The sequence below is a fragment of the Podarcis melisellensis genome (genome assembly GCF_964234715.1).
Source record: "Podarcis melisellensis genome assembly, chromosome: 10".
NCBI classification, from domain to species: Eukaryota; Metazoa; Chordata; class Lepidosauria; order Squamata; family Lacertidae; genus Podarcis; species Podarcis melisellensis.
The window spans coordinates 66,711,095-66,727,484 of NC_138542.1; the positions used below are offsets into that span (position 1 = coordinate 66,711,095).

The 16,390-nt window shown below is 45.1% G+C and overlaps 1 protein-coding gene across 7 annotated transcripts in view; it reads right to left on the bottom strand.

The window, feature by feature from the left end:
• Positions 1 to 409: 409 nt before the first annotated feature.
• Positions 410 to 16,390, bottom strand: part of GATA3 (GATA binding protein 3) — a 74,297-nt gene continuing 58,316 nt past the window's right edge. For 6 of the 7 annotated variants that reach the window (XM_081927236.1, XM_081927237.1, XM_081927239.1 and 3 more), the window contains exons 5-6: positions 8,132 to 8,257; positions 410 to 1,769 (exon numbers count right to left, since the gene is read on the bottom strand). In XM_081927236.1, the coding sequence (XP_081783362.1) occupies positions 1,485 to 1,769; positions 8,132 to 8,257 (411 nt within the window). In that variant the 3' untranslated portion in view covers positions 410 to 1,484. The remainder of the gene's footprint in view (positions 1,770 to 8,131; positions 8,258 to 16,390) is intronic. The other variant, XM_081927241.1, reaches the window with a different exon arrangement.

A 16,390-nucleotide genomic window follows, 5' to 3' on the forward strand; every position in this document is an offset into this window, starting at 1 on the left:
CCAGCTTTTAACTCTAACATTCTAACCTACCCTGAATTTGGAGACCCGTTTCTTACTCTTTCCCCATATATTTGAATGGTGGTGACGCTTCTGTTGCGACCCACCTTGGATCAGGCCATGACCCACAATTGGGTTCCCACCCAACCAGTAGAAGACCAGCAGTGTAGACCATTCTGATCTGGATGGACTGGTGTCCTGACTTGGTCTACAGTAGCTTCCTATATTCCTACAAGCCTTTAAACTTGTTTCGATGTTGCTGGTCTTAAAATCCTGGATCCCGAGAATCCTAGGGCCTGGGACCAAATCCTTTTCTGCCTTTTCATGGAAGCAGAGGCACACGGACACACACGCACACACGCACACAGAAAGAACCTTTGAACATCACTCCAAAAGCATAAGCAGACAAAAATCAACAGAATTTAATCTAGTTTATTCTCCAAAAAAAAGAGGGGGAAAATATGAAAACAAAATCAAAAGCGCAGTTCTTAACACTAGCAGTAAGTAAAATTTATACAACCATTCAGTCTGTATCATAGGATGAAATAAATCTACATCTCGTTTTTTTTTATTATTTTGGTGCTTTGAATTATACATACAAACAACAATTACAGGAACTTGTTCACAATGCGTATAAGGCCTGGACAAACTCGCCGCAGCTACAAGCTGAATGTCACACCAACTGCCCTGAAACCCTTCAAAAACAAAAACATCCCCTATTGTTCAGAGGCCCCGTAGCCTGGAATGCATGATTTGCCTACAACTTGGATTAATTTATTTTTTTAATGCGTCAAAACAACTTGAGCCAGTGAGTGAAGAAAGAGAGAGAGAGAGAGAAAGAGAGAGCAAAAAACGCAAGTGGCAGTTTGTCCATATGCCGGTCCAACCTCGTTCTTCTCAGTCCGTACCAGGAAAACATTCAACTCATTATTTCATTTGACCAACAAGCCATTTTCCTTTCCTTTCCTTTTTTTTTTTTTACAGCTAAGCAGATGTCAAGAGTGTTCTTTAAAAATGTACAGAATTTCTTACAATATAAGTTATACAGTGTTCAGCATCAATCTGCTTGTCTTTGGGGGAGCGTGTGGGGGGAAAAGGTTTGGGATTTGGGGGGTGGGCAGCCTGCCATCTCTTCTTCGCGACCCTAGAAACCCAGTTCAAGAGCAGACTTGCGTCAGAATGGTTTATTCACAAATGGGACCCCAAATTTGGTGGCTGGCGACGCAATAGACACTTGAGGAAAAGCGCCCAAGAGTTCACCTCCCCACGACATTTGCTCTGGGGGGTTTTCGTTTCTACGCCTCCGTCCAACTTTTAAAGATTTCGTTTTTTTTCTTTCTGTGCCCTTGTCCATTCGTGTGCCGAGGGGGAAGCGCTCTCGCCTCTTAACGAGGCAAGGATTATCAACGTACCTCTCGTTCTGAGAACTTAAAAAAAGAAAAGGAAGCATCGCAGCGGGGATTTAAGTCTCTCTCTCGGGCGCGATCTTAGCCCATAGCGGTAACCATACTGGATGGGTGGTGAGGTCCAAAGGACAAGCTGGAGGGCGGGTGCATCGGGGTGGGTGTGGTTAGCATGTGACCCGAGTGGCTGAAGGGCGAAATGTGACTGATGGAAGACATGTGTCTCGACAGGGCGGCAGGGTTGAAGGAGCCGCCCTTAGGGAAATCGTCCAAGGTGTCGTGGACCTTTTTGCACTTTTTCGACTTGCTAGACATTTTTCGGTTTCGGGTCTGGATGCCTTCCTTCTTCATAGTCAGGGGTCTGTTAATCTAAACAAAAATCAATTAATCTTTTTGTGGGGCCGTCTCGTCTCCCCACCTACCCTCCCAAGTCCTCCTCCTCCAAAAGCTGCATAGGGTGAAATGTTTCAAATAAAACTACCGTATTTTTTGCTCTATAAGACTCACTTTTCCCTTCCTAAAAAGTAAGGGGAAATGTGTGCATCTTATGGAGTGAATGCAGGCTGCGCAGCTATCACAGAAGCCAGAACAGCAAGAGGGATTGCTGCTTTCACTGCGCAGCGATCCCTCTTGCTGTTCTGGCTTCTGAGATTCAGAATATTTTTTTTCTTGTTTTCCTCCTCCAAAAACTAGGTGCATCTTGTGGTCTGGTGAGTCTTATGGAGTGAAAAATATGGTAATTCCTATCTGTCAGGATGGGATATATGTTCTGGGTCTAATTGGGCACAGACAGCAGAGAGACCCTCAAACAGAGCAAGGCTGGAGGCCCATGTTTTGAAGCATGTGAAGGAATACATATTACCATCTAAAGAGTAAGGAAGTAAGTCCTGCTGGACTTCTGGCATCTAAAACCGAACAGTGACCACAAGCAAAAGGACCCAAAAGCTGCAAATCTGACTCGAGAGTCACTCAAAGGTGAAAAGTTTAAATCCATATACCCCTTATACCATGTTTGATTGAATGTATTTAATTGCAAAGGGGGTGAAGTCGTTTGGGAAATCTGTCAATCACCAGTAATTTTCTTTTGTACCATGAAACCTCAGTTCTTGAACACCTCCCTTTTGGAACGTTTTGGTTCATGAACGCCGAAAACCCGGATGTAAATGCTCCAATTTTTGAGCATTTTTCGGAAGCCAAACATCCAACACGGCTTCCGCTTGAGTGCAGGAAGTTCCTGCAACCTATCAGAAGCCACACCTCAGTTGTCGAATGTTTCAGAAGCCGAACGGGCTTCTGGAATGGATTATGTCCGACAACCATGGTTTGACTGTATTGCTGAATCAACGAAAATTGTATTCGTCTTTTCTTCTTCCCATTTCCCCCTGTTTTATGCAAAATCTTCTTTTTATTATCAATGTACATTCTTTAAAACACCAAAGAAAAGGTAAAGAAAACACCTCTCTCTTAAGCTTTCCATTTACCAAACCCCCAAACATGCTGTTTAGTATACTCTCATCCTTTGTTCTCCCATCATCTGGGCTGACCCTCTTTCCCTGACAAACCCCTGAAAATATATTACCCCAAACTTGTTGCGGTGATCTCTCACCCTTTTCTACGGTACCAAGGCAAGGGAAAAGAGGACAGTTTCCTCAACCAATCAGCCTGAATCTCTAACCAAAAGACCTTGTGATCTGCAGGTGGTTTTGGGCTTCTTTGTTGTTGTTGTTTTAAAAAAGTAGGTCTGTGGTTTACTAACTCATCATGGTTTACTTTCTCATCATGGACTAAAGCAGTCTTAACTGGATGTGATCTGCTGGTAGCAAACGTCTCATGAATCACTAAAAGGGAGCAGCTTGGCAGGAGGACATCTGCTTTGAATGCAGAAGATCCCAAATTCAACCCATTTTGAAACCTTTGAGAGCCTCTGCCGGTCGGTGTAGACAATACTAAGCTAAATAGACCAACAGTCTGACCTGGCATTAAGGCCTTTTCCTGAACTTTAGTCCTTAACTGGTGGGTTGTGTTTCGGTATGGGGGAGATTTCAGTGCAGTTTGCATTTAAAGGCAGAACTGTTAGAATTCCTGCTCCATGATTGCAGTCATGGGATTTTTGTCTATCACATGACAGTATATATTTTGACTCCACAGAGTGGAAAGTGGCGGAAACAGGATGATTGTGTTACTGTGCTCCATGAAATGGGACTATTTGTTCTTTTCCTCTTTGCTGTCTGATGCTAGAGAGAGACGGAGCCATGTTGCAGCGCTCCGTTTGTGTTTATATGTAAATAAAGTAGATTAGCCAAAATGCTGAGTTGCTGAGGTCTGTTACGCAACTGTGCAAACTCTGCGGATCCCTAAGTGTGCCGGAGTCTGTTGGCATCAGTTACTGTGACGTTTGGGCTGAAGAAAGCTTTTGAAGCTCCCAAACAATCGACCAGGAGGGAGGGAACATCCCAGTCGGGCACGGGTCTCTGCCAGGGTCCTACTCGAGTGTAGGCTGAACCCCTGAAAAGAACTACCCAATTCACATGAGAACAGAAACACAGCCATGGGAGGTCAGACAAAATTTGGAGGAGAGATGAAGTTGCAACAACAGAGCCAAGAAATGAGCTGGGTTGGCATGTTGGGAGATTATTATTATTACTATTATTAAATTTGTATACTGCCCTATACCCATAGATCTCAGGACAGCTCACAGCATAAATATGCCAATGTCACTCAATTCCAGATCCGAAAAAGGCAGCATTTCAATATCAATAAAGTCCCTGTATGATTCTCATAATTGTGTGGGGTGGGGGGCATGTCTCTATTTTTCTTTCATGCAAAAACATTTACTCGCCCAGGAGAGGTGGAAGTAGAGGGGGAAAGGTGGAAGATGACCCGTTTTAAAATCAGAAATGAATACATGCATTAAAAGCACCACCCCACAACCAACCCCCACTGGTTTTGAAGGGGGGTTACATGAAAGCTGCTGAGGGCAAAATATTTTTTTTTAAAAGCCTCACATAAAAGTGAGAAATTGCTTTTTAAAAAATTAAAGAAAGTGCAAGGAACATCATACAAAGCAACTGAAAAATCTCACCCCGCTGCCCCCATTCACATTACTCTAGTGCTAAAGGTAAAGGGACCCCTGACCGTTAGGTCCAGTCACGGACAACTCTGGGGTTGCAGTGCTCATCTCACTTTACTGGCCGAGGGAGCCGGCGTACAGCTTCCCGGTTATGTGGCCAGAATGACTAAGCCACTTCTGGCGAACCAGAGCAGTGCACGAAAATGCCATTTACCTTCCCGCCAGAGCAATACCTATTTATCTACTTGCACTTTGTGCTTTTGAACTGCTAGGTTGGCAGGAGCAGGGCCCAAGCAACAGGAGCTCACCCCGTCGCAGGGATTCGAACCACCAACTCTAGTGCTAAAGCTCTGCTATTACTGCTGTCGCTATAAGATGATTCTTTTCGGTCATTTCCTTAAGGGAAAGGGCGTTTTTGTAGCTGCCTTTACACCTAGATATGGGAACAAAGTCTACCAGGCAGCATATTTTGGGGGTGCCACTTATGCATTGTCAAAAGGAGAGAGAGCGTGCATCCCCAAAGCAAAAGACTCAAATTTGCATAAAATTTGCAAGATGGTTATTTGTTCATTAAATTTATATCCCGCCCTTCCTTCCAAAGCAGCCCAGGGCAGCAAATTATAAGGACTGTATCTTAAACAGAAGCACAAATCGTGCAGGCGTGCCCAGCTGCCAAGTGGCTGACGCACAAAACCTCCCTTTCTAATGCTTCTCTTTTTTAGGTGCTACTGGAAGGAATTTTTTTTGTTTTGACTATGGCAGACCAACACGGCTACCTATCTGTAACTAATGCTTCTCGGTCTTTTAAACCAGACTTGGTTTCAGGCAGTCCTTCAGATAAAAGACTCCCTCAAACAGAGGAATGCCCTCCGAGAGCCCTTCAAATGCAAGGTAGGGCACCAGTTACAGGTAGGTAGCCGTGTTGGTCTGCCGTAGTCAAAACAAAATAAACAAATTCGAAACAAATTCGAAACAAAATTAAAAAAATTCCCTCCAGTATCTGAAGAAGTGTGTGCACAGGAAAGCCCATATTAATAACAATACATACTAATAACAATACTAATAACAAGCTTAGTTGGTCTCTAAGGTGCTACTTAGAGAGCAACTACTTAGGGACGCAGGTGTCGCTGTGGGTTAAACCACAGAGCCTAGGACTTGCCGATCAGAAGGTCGGCGGTTCAAATCACCGCAACGGGGTGAGCTCCTGTTGCTCAGTCCCAGCTCCCGCAAACCTAGCAGTTCGAAAGCACGTCAAAGTGCAAGTATATAAATAGGTACCGCTCTGGCGGGAAGGTAAACGGCATTTCTGTACGCTGCTCTGGTTCGCCAGAAGCGGCTTAGTCATGCTGGCCACATGACCCGGAAGCTGTACGCCGGCTCCCTCAGCCAATAAAGTGAAATGAGTGCCGCAACTCCAGAGTCGGTCACAACTGGACCTATGGTCAGGGGTCCCTTTACCTTTACCTTTAAGGTGTTACTGGAAGGAATTTTTTAATTTTGTTTCGAGGTAGGGCACCCTTTCAGATATATAAATAGCAAAGTTATTCTAGCATGTGAATGTAGGAAAAGACTGCTGGACCACTTCAATGGCCCATCAAGTCCAGCATCCTATTCTTGCAGTGGCCAACCAGTGGTTCCCAGCAACTGGGATTCAGAAGCACTGCGGCATCCATCCTTTTTTAAAGCCATCCAAGCTGGTGGCCATTACTGCTTCCAGTGGCAGTGAGTTCCATAGCCGAACTGTGCACTGCATGAAGCACTTCCTTTTATCCGTCGTGGATTTTCCAACACTGGGTGTCCCAGAGTTCTAATTTTATGAGGAAGAAAACCTTTTCTCTGCTCACTTCCTCTATCCCATGCACCATTTTGTAAATGTCTATCATGTCACCTCTCAGCACCAGTCCTTGAGTAAGTAAAACTGCATCCAAGGAAGGGGGTTTTAAGTAGCTTGGGAAAAACCCAAGTTTTGCAGATGCATGCAAAAACTTAAGAGGAAACCTCCCCAGGGCTGGGGGGGGGGGCAGAAACTTCCCAAAATTGCATGCTCAAAGGGCATGGAGTACTGGCTGGCTGCTTACGGGGAGGTGAGAGACGATACAGGGTGGAATGGAGTGTGCTAGTATAGGGCACAGCTCATTGGCCAGCATTCCACCCTGGGAGATTTTGTTACAGCGTGCACCTTTTCATATAAATTTCCCCATATCTTTTTATGAGCTTTGACTGACTGATTGATTGATTGATTGATTGGATTGGATTTGTATTTGCATTTTAAAAACCCTTCATCGGTGCGGTTCACAGCATTAAAAACGCAAAATACATAATAAAAACAAGGGCAAAAAATGAAATGAAACAATAGCCTCTCTCACTCCCACAAACACGTTGATTTAAAAGAATCTCAGATGTACTAAAAGCACCCCAACACAGCCAAAGCAGACCGGACAAAATCAGATTCCCTTCTTTTGGAAAATTGCTTGTGTCACTTTCTTTCTTTCCCCCTTCCCCTTGAAGCAGGAGTGCAAGAAAAATGTTCCAGAGCTTTGTGAGAATATTAGGGTTGCCACCTTTCCTCCGCCCTGTAGGGCTTCTAATACTTTGGCTACCATCCGACAGAGAGAAATTTAACGAGGGCCCTTTTCCCATCTTGTGGAGACAGTGTGGTGATGAGAATACACTGCGCCTGCTAATTTTCAGCTGGTCTGGCAGTTCTTTGTGCCCCAGGAGTTTTGGGAGGGGAAAAAATGGATGGCAACCCTAGCAAGAATCGAGACGCAACCTGTCAAGGGTCTCTGTGTATCCGCTGCCTTTCTAATCAGGCAATTTTCATTTTGGTTAGAACAATGTATTATCTAGCCAATACCTCAATGTTGAACTACTGGACTAGGACCTAAGAAGACTTGGGTTCAAATCTCACTCACGGGTGAAGCTCCCTGGGTGACCGTTTTCCAATCACCTTTCCTCAACCTATCCTACCTTACAGGGTTGTTATGAGGATAAATGGTTGGGAAGCAAATCATTTTCACTTTCCCTGATCAATACCATGAAGACTAGCACAGCTTCATTCAGAGTGCATTAGAGTTCACTGAACAGCCTCAGTGTGCATTGAAGTGCACTGTGTTCAGCTAAAGGGACCCCCAAGCAGGAGCTGGTGAGATACAGCTCTGTGGTTTGCCTGTCCACACACAAGCCAGGAAATATCGTATTTTTTGCTCTATAGGACACCCCGGACCATAGGACACACCTTGTTTTAGAGGGGGAGAACAAGAAAAAACAAATTCTCCCCCTCTCTGCTCAGCGCCTCTTCAGTGAAACGGCAGGAGAAACAGAGCCCCTTTCATTTCTCCTCCCGCTTGGCTGAAGGGGCGCTGTGCAGCTCTCCCTCTCTGCTGAAGCCAGGAGAGTCTTACACCGACCCCTCTCGCTCTCCAGGCTTCAGCGAAAGCAACGCAAAGCCTCCAGAGCGCAGAGGGAACGCTCCCTCTGCGCTTTGGAGGCTTCGCGTTGCTATCGCTGAAGCCAAGGAGCCTGCATTCGCTCCATAGGACGCACACACCCTTAATTTTTGGAGGGGAAAAACTGCGTCCTATAGAGCGAAAAATGTGGTATATTCTATCCTAGTTTAAACCCCAAAAGGTATTCTTCAGAGAGTTACTGCCTCACTTACATTGTGGAGCTTGTAATATAGCCCACAGGCGTTGCACACGGGGTCTCCGTTGGCATTCCTCCTCCACAGGGTGGTGGTGGTGGTCTGGCAATTTGCGCACGATGTTCCTGCCCTTCTTGCCGCTGACTGGGGTAGAAAAAGAAAAGACAAGCGTGTTACAAAGATGTCAAAAACGGAGCATTGATGTATATCCAAAGCAGTGAATTATAGTCAATTACAGACATTTGCCACGATAAGTAGGACATTACAGGGATTGTTGCAGCTAGAGTATAGTTGTGGGCATTTCCTCACGTTCTGTATATATATTTATGCATCTTGCAGCACTGAAACAAAGTATTAAGAGGTTGACGATGACTTGGGTTGTGTTCTATCCACAGTGTATTGTATCCATAGATTTCCCATTGATTAATTGCATCAAAGTAACAGCATACATCGTCTGTTATCCACGAGCCATGAAAAAATTACTTTTTTTTCACTGGGGCTCTTCCCTCCTAAACTAAAAATACTAAACAATTCTCTTGATACTTTTTATTTATTTATTAGAGAAAATGGTTTCCGAAATATGAGGAGTCTAGAAAAATTATGAATGTGTGAAAACCCTTTGTGCACCAGTAACGGGGATTTTGGAACAGACTTGCTAGTTAATACACGTTTTTCAGAAGACAACAACATCACAGCACCGTCTAGCTTGTCCAATCTCCTTGCCTTAAATCAGAAGCTTAATTTAAGCCTGGGGTTTTAAGTCAAGTTGATTCTCCAGAAACTGATTTTGAAAGCCAAGGATTTCAGAAATATGTACAAGGTGGCAATAATATCACCGTACAAAGGGCCAGTGTTGTTATGCCCATTTTACAGGTAGGCAACTGAATTAAAGGACTAAAGCCAGCTAGAACATTCCTGGTTGACCAGGAATTTAAAAGAGAATTTGGGCTCCTAGCCTGCCATTTACCTTACATCAACTCTCTGTCAAAAAAATATTGCATCATATCCCAGGAAGGAAATGACATAGAAGTGACAAGAGTCCACTGACTACTATCCAACTTTTTGACTTGGTTTAAAAAGCTACTTTAAAGTATCAAGTCTTGCATCCCCAAATCTTGTTGGATTATTATCTTTAGTTTAGCTGACTAGCACATGCACCAGGTTGTATACGGATCTTTTTGCCAGGCGTTTAGAAACTGCAAAGAGGCTAGAATCATGTCTGAAATAAAGCAGCCATAACAAGCAGCCAGGAAATTGTAATGTTAGGGAAGCTGGGCCTGTGTTTTAGGTGTTCCGTTCCACAGGAGTCGGGAGTCATTCCAGCCCAGGTTTTGCACAAAGCTTAGTTTCTTCCCTGTTTGGACTGTCCCAGTTCAGACTTCAGGGCTGGGGAACTCACATACTGCAGTGAATCATTACACACACACACACACAGTGTGTCAAACCCTTCTTCCTGGCACCTAGTTTTCTAGAAACCTGTTTTTTTTCAGAGGCACACCACATCCTTTAACACACACACCATGTCTGCATTGTGAAGAAATAAGTGCCTTTCATCCCTGAGCAATAGCCACGCCGCCTGAGGTCAATGAGGATTGGACTAGATGAACTTTGGGGTCCCTGTCCCTTCCAATTCTATGATTCTATGTCTCTGTGAAAGGCTACCCTAGTTATAGAATGATGTGCAAGGATACAGAATCATCTCCCGTCCCCAGAACCTGGAGATGGAGGGAGGTAAGCGTTGAGGCATTAAGCCCAAAGCAACTGCTCTGCCCCCAGACCAGACAGACCCTCCAAGTGCCCCTCTTTTTCCAGGGGCGGTCGTGGATTAACAGAAGCCATCCCAGCTCCTGATTCGGAATGTCCCGCTTTTCCTTAGGATGTCCCTATTTTCATCGGAGAAATGTTGGAGGGTATGGAGTTATGCGACTCCTGAGCCATCTGAAGGCAATCCTGTATAGGGAAGTTTTTAATGTTTTTATATACATTGGAAGCTGCTCAGAGTGGCTGGGGCAACCCACTCAGATGGGTGGGGTATAAATAGTAAAATTATTATTATTATTATTATGCATTATCCCTATTTTCATCGGAGAAATGTTGGAAGGTATGGAGTGAGCCTGTTCCACCATTGTGAAGGAATCCATCTTCCCATCCTGGGGGGACAGAATCCCTATTGTTGATTTTAAGAGGCACTGCCTCGTTTTTTAAGAAAGTCATACGGAGAGCCTGTGTCCCTTAGGAGAAGAGCAAGGCAAAAATCATGTCCCCGCTGTGTCGCATCAAATAGCAAAAATGAGGAAAAGCCAGCGTATTCCACAGTGTGGAATACCAAATCATTAAGCTGTCATGCTGAAATTATTGTAACGGCTTAGCAATCTTTCGCAACGTGGAAGGAGCCTTGTTGTTTTCGCATGTGGGGATTGGAAATATAAAGCATATATTCATACTCCAAGAGATTCCTGCATCACAAATGGAAAAGAATAGGCAGTTTTGCCAAAGAATGAATCATAGAGGCATCTTTGCCAAAAGTAATTCTTAAAGTCTTTTGTGTACGTGATTGGCTGGGTGAAGGCTGGTTGTTCCAATAAGAGGATATCAAAAGGCTTGCAGTGCAAAGGATGCGTCGTCTTAACGCCACAGTCATAAACCCGTAAGTCACACCAATTATTTTTTTAAAAAAACCTACTCCTGCGTCGTGAGTTTAAGACTATGGCAGAACCCCAAAGGTGCCAAAGTAGCTGCTTTCAGTGAAGATGTTATAGAATTCTATAACATTGCATTGGTGGTGTTGGTGCAATTGCTGTTCATTATAGATCAGGTGAACTGAACTCTCTGCATGGCCCACTAAGGCAAAATTAACACCATCAACAATGTAAGGAGACTAGAGATGGAGAAATAAGAAGAGAAGAACCTACTGGGTCAGGGCAAAGACTCCTGCAGTTCTGTTTCCACAAGGACCAACCAGAAGTCTACAGGAAGACCACAAGCAGAATCTGTTTCTCCACAATCTTAAATCCAGATCACTTCATAACTGCATTCATTTGCAAATTACTGTTTTCAAGTCTGCACAGAAATTCACATTCATTTTGCACATATTTTTTCCTAACATGTATATTTTGAGGTGTCCATCCTATCCATTTTGCATGCAATTTCTTTTTGTCTTTGTGGACAATTTCCCTTAAAACGTGCACATTTTGGGGCTAAAGAGGTGCACCGCAAAACTCAAACAAGTGTGTATTTAGAGGATTGTCTGTGTTTTCAGTTCAGGCATTTTGTACATTTGCATACAAAATACATGAACACGTTTCTTACCAAACCACCAGGGCTCAATAACTCTTTCTATGGGGAAGATTGGGGGGGAGAGATTTGAAGCACCTGGATAGACAATTATGCATGGTTAATGGTCCCCTAGGGACGCAGGTGGCGCTGTGGGTTAAAGCCTCAGCGCCTAGGACTTGCTGATCGAAAGGTCGCGGTTCGAATCCCTGCGGCGGGGTGCGCTCCCGCTGCTCAGGTCCCAGCGCCTGCCAACCTAGCAGTTCGAAAGCACGTCAAAGTGCAAGTAGATAAATAGGGACCGCTTACCAGCGGGAAGGTAAACGGCGTTTCCGTGTGCGGCTCTGGCTCGCCAGATGCAGCTTTGTCATGCTGGCCACGTGACCTGGAAGTGTCTCCGGACAGCGCTGGCCCCTGGCCTCTTAAGTGAGATGGGCGCACAACCCCAGAGTCTGTCAAGACTGGCCCGTACGGGCAGGGGTACCTTAATGGTCCCCTAACAGACTGCCTTTTACCAGGTCAGACTAACCCACAATTCTGGTACCCTTACTGTCAAGGCTGCAGGTCTCCAGAAAAGACTCTTCTCAAACCCTGATCCTTTTAACTGAAGATACCAGGAACAGAGACTTTCCCCCATTGCCCCTGAATTCCATCCCCTCTGTCAAACTATTTTTTCCTGGGGGGGGGACCCATACAGGTTTGCTATAAACAAATGCTCAAAAACACCCACAAACACGGACTGTTGTTGCTGTTCTACATGATAGAAAAACAGTCTCCCAAATAAGGTTCCCTTGGCTCCAGCCGCAATTATACCATGACTAACAAACTCCGTCAGTCCATACGGAGAGACTTTATACCATATCAGGCCAACAGTCCATCCAGTAACCTATTTTACAGAAGCTTTCGCAACTCCCCTTGCCTGCAACATTTATTCTTACTCTTAACTAGCAATGCCAAGGGATTGAACCTGGTCCCATCTATTTGCAAAATATCACGTGTGCTCTGCTTTTTTAACTGCCGTACTCCCGCAAAAGAGAATTATCTGGGTAATCCTTCGCAGTCACATTCATTCTGATGCTAAGTATGCCATAGAATAGGACCCCGTCTTTTGTCCTCAACTACAGTTTAATGGCTGGGTAGTTTCTGCCACTGGTGTCCAACTAACACAGGGTTTCCCAAACTTGCATCTCCAGCTGTGTTTTTTGGACTACAATTCCCATCATCCCTGACCACTGGTCCTGCTAGCTAGGGATCATGGGAGTTGTAGTCCAGCAACAGCTGGCGACCCAGGTCTGTGCTTTAAAGTGCAATGTCAGAGTACTTTTTTAAAAAAAAAATCGCTTTTTATCGCTGATTCAGAGCAAATGGCAACAGGCAGGAGACCTGAATTGGTGTTCGTTCCAATTCTGCATTAAAGAGCAGGTTTTCGCATCGAAAGCACCAGGGGTAAAAGAAAAAGGGGGGGAGAAACCTGCTCTGACAAAGCATTTTATAGCCTAAACCTGTCCCTAAATAGCTTGGGGCAAAAGTTAAGTACAGTGGATGAGCCTCCAGTGAAATCAATGGACTTAAGTCCAATGATTGCATACATCTCACCAGGCAAGCAAAGCAAACCTAAAAAGAAAATATGTCTGCCAAGGACTGTCAATGGATGTGTTCTGTGCTCCCCCCAAAAAACCCACCAGAATTCTGTGCAGCAGTAGTGCAATTTATGCACAAGGGAAAACTGAATTCTGCAAGCAGACTGCATCCTGTAACTTGGCCCATCTGGAGTTATTTCTTTTGCTTGTGCTGGGAGGTTACAGACTAGGAACACAGGAAACACCTGCAGGATCAGGCCAATGGCCCACCTAGTCCAGCATCTTTTTCTCACAGTGGCCAACTAGATGCCCATGGGAAGCCCCTAAGCAGGAGATAACACACTCTGCCCACCTGCAACTCCCAGTAACTGCATAGGGTAAGGGGAAATGTGTATACAGAGAGTTCTCTGCCGACAGCCTTCTACACCCACATGCAAATATACAACCAATGGCAATTCTGTGTACCAACCTCTGCCTACTGAATTTTCACCAAATCATTGTTGCCCGCACACTTATAAAGCCTGGATTTGTCACCCTGGGGACTAGGAATCTGCTTATTTTTCAATATGAGAGTTTGAGGATGCTGAACTCTATTCTAGTTACCAAAAATCCACACTCCTAGAGCACTATCAATCTTGGAGTATGCTTAGCTCCACAGAGGATATAAGAAAATGACAAAAAACCAACAACCCCAAATTCACAGCCATGGATACCTTGAAAACATATCACACTTCCAGTTTGGCCCAGGGCCATTCAAATTTGAGCTTTAAGGCCATGCTTAAAATTGATACTGAAATCAGTGTAAACAAAATACATTTAACTTGAACTGCACGGAGTCCTTGGCATCTGTAGACGTTGGCTTTAAGGACTGATGCACACCACAGTTCTGTAGCAAAGCCTATTTGAGGTACCGTAAGTTATCTCTGCCACGCCTTGGGAATGTGGCAACATTGATTTAGACACCTGCCACATTGTGGGGCAATGCGTTTTGTAAAATGGTTATTATTATTTATTAAATATGTACACCGCCCTCTACCCGCATGTTCCAGGGCAGTTGCAACATAAAATCACAATATAAAAATACACAATGCGTAATAAAAACAAAACAAGCCAATAATCCCTGCTCCACAACACATTTTTAAAGGGCGTTGGATGTCACTCAGCTCAGCCGGTACAGAACGCTAGGCGATCCACAAGACGGTTAAATCAATTCATATTGAAGATACCTTAATATAGAGAGGACTGGAAAGGGCGTATGATCACACGACAGAGAGCAGAATCTAATCAAGGCTCAGCCCTGGAACTGGTCATTAAAATCTAAGCTGCACTCTGAGACATGAACAGTATGTTTCCAAGCACAATTCAAAGTGTTGGTGCTGACCTTTAAAGCCCTAAACGGCCTCGGTCCAGTATATCTGAAGAAGCGTCTCCACCCCCATGGTTCTACCCGGACACTGAGGTCCAGCGCCGAGGGCCTTCTGGCGGTTCCCTCGCTGCGAGAAGCCAAGTTACAGGGAACCAGGCAGAGGGCCTTCTCAGTGGTGGCGCCCGCCCTGTGGAACGCCCTCCCACCAGATGTCAAAGAGAAAAACAACTACCAAACTTTTAGAAGACATCTGAAGGCAGCCCTGTTTAGGGAAGCTTTTAATGTTTGGTGTATTACTGTATTTTAATATTTGGTTGGAAGCCGCCCAGAGTGGCTGGGGAAGCCCAGCCGGATGGGCGGGGTATAAATAATAAATTACTATTATTATATGAACAATAAAAAAGGATGGCAATAAAAAGAAGTTGATGGCATGGAAGCCACTAGCAGTACCCCCCACCCAGACTCTGGGTGGCATTTTAAACACAGTTCCTTCTTTCCAAAGACTCCTGGGAGCTATAGTTTGCAACTGAAGCTCTGCAAGAGGGAAACTGCAGTTCCCAAGGTTCTCTGTTAGGGGTGCTTGTATTGTGTGTGCATCTGAGGATATGGCATACAACCAAAGCCTCATGCCAATCTGCCTTGAGTGCTACCAAGGCTGGAAGGCCTCTGAGATTCAGGAGGAGCTAAGATTGATGCCTCGTTTGTCTGAGGGCAGCGCCCAGTGAAATGTGCCTGAGCGCCCGAGGCAGAGCCTGATGAAGAGGAGGCAGGGCTAATAGCTTGTGTTCTCATGCCAAGCAGGAAAATCAACCTGCTCCCTTGGTGCTGTCCCACTTCCTTGAGATTTAAGCCTCTCCCCTAGAGCTGAGTCCAAATAACAGCCGCAAACCTCTTCGGGAAAGACCGATAGTCCTGCTTTGCATGCAGAAGGTCCCAGGGCTGAAATCCCGGTGTGCTGCTGCCATTCCATGGGAGCCAACGCGAGCTTGAAAACAATCTGAGCTTGCAGAAGCAATATGGAGCTAAGTAGACCGATGGTATGGGAACGTAAGATGAACCAGCTGGACCAAGCCAGTGGCACATCTACGGCCAGCTCAATCCTGCTCTCACAGCAGCCAACCCAATGCCTCTGCAAAACCTACAAGCAGGACCCGAGCGCAAGAACCCTTTTCCCTTCCTTAGGGGAGTTCTTGAGCACTGTTGAGCTCCAAGGAAGAAGAGTCCAGACACAGACACACGCATACACGAAGGAGACTGTTCCACTGTCAAACAGCTCTTACTGTCAGAAAGTTCCCCCTGATGTTTAGTGGGAATCACTTTCCTTGTACAGTTGTACCTCGGGTTACAGACGCTTCAGGTTACAGACGCTTCAGGTTACAGACTCCGCTAACCCAGAAATAGTACCTCGGGTTAAGAACTTTGCTGCAGGGTAAGAACAGAAATCGCGCGGCGACAGTGGGAGGAGGCCCCATTAGCTAAAGTGGTGCTTCAGGTTAAGAACAGTTTCAGGTTAAGAATAGACCTCCAGAATGAATTAAGTTCTTAACCCGAGATACCACTGTAATTTGAAGCCATTGGTTCGAATCCCACCTTCCCAGGGCCGGATTTAGGTTTGATGAGGCCCTAAGATAATGAAAGTAATGGGGCCCTTTATATGTCCAGCTGTCCTTTGTCAACAACAAATTGTCGCTGTTTTTTGTGTTGAATATATGCTACATGGTAATTTATGGACCTAATAATAATAATTATTTATTTATTTATACCCTGCCCATCTGGCTGGGTTTCCTCAGCCTCTCTGGGCGGCTTCCAACAAAATATTAAAATACAGTGGTCTGTTAAACATTAAAAGCTTCTCTAAACAAGGCTGCCTTCAGATGTCTTCTAAAAGTCTGGTAGTTGTTGTTCTCTTTGACATCAGGTCAGAGGGCGTTCCAGAGAGCAGGCGCCACTACCAAGAAGGCCCTCTGCCTGGTTCCCTGTAACTTGGCTTTTCGCAGTGAGGGAACCACCAGAAGGCCCTCAGCACTGGACCTCAGTGTCCAAGCTGGACGATGGGAG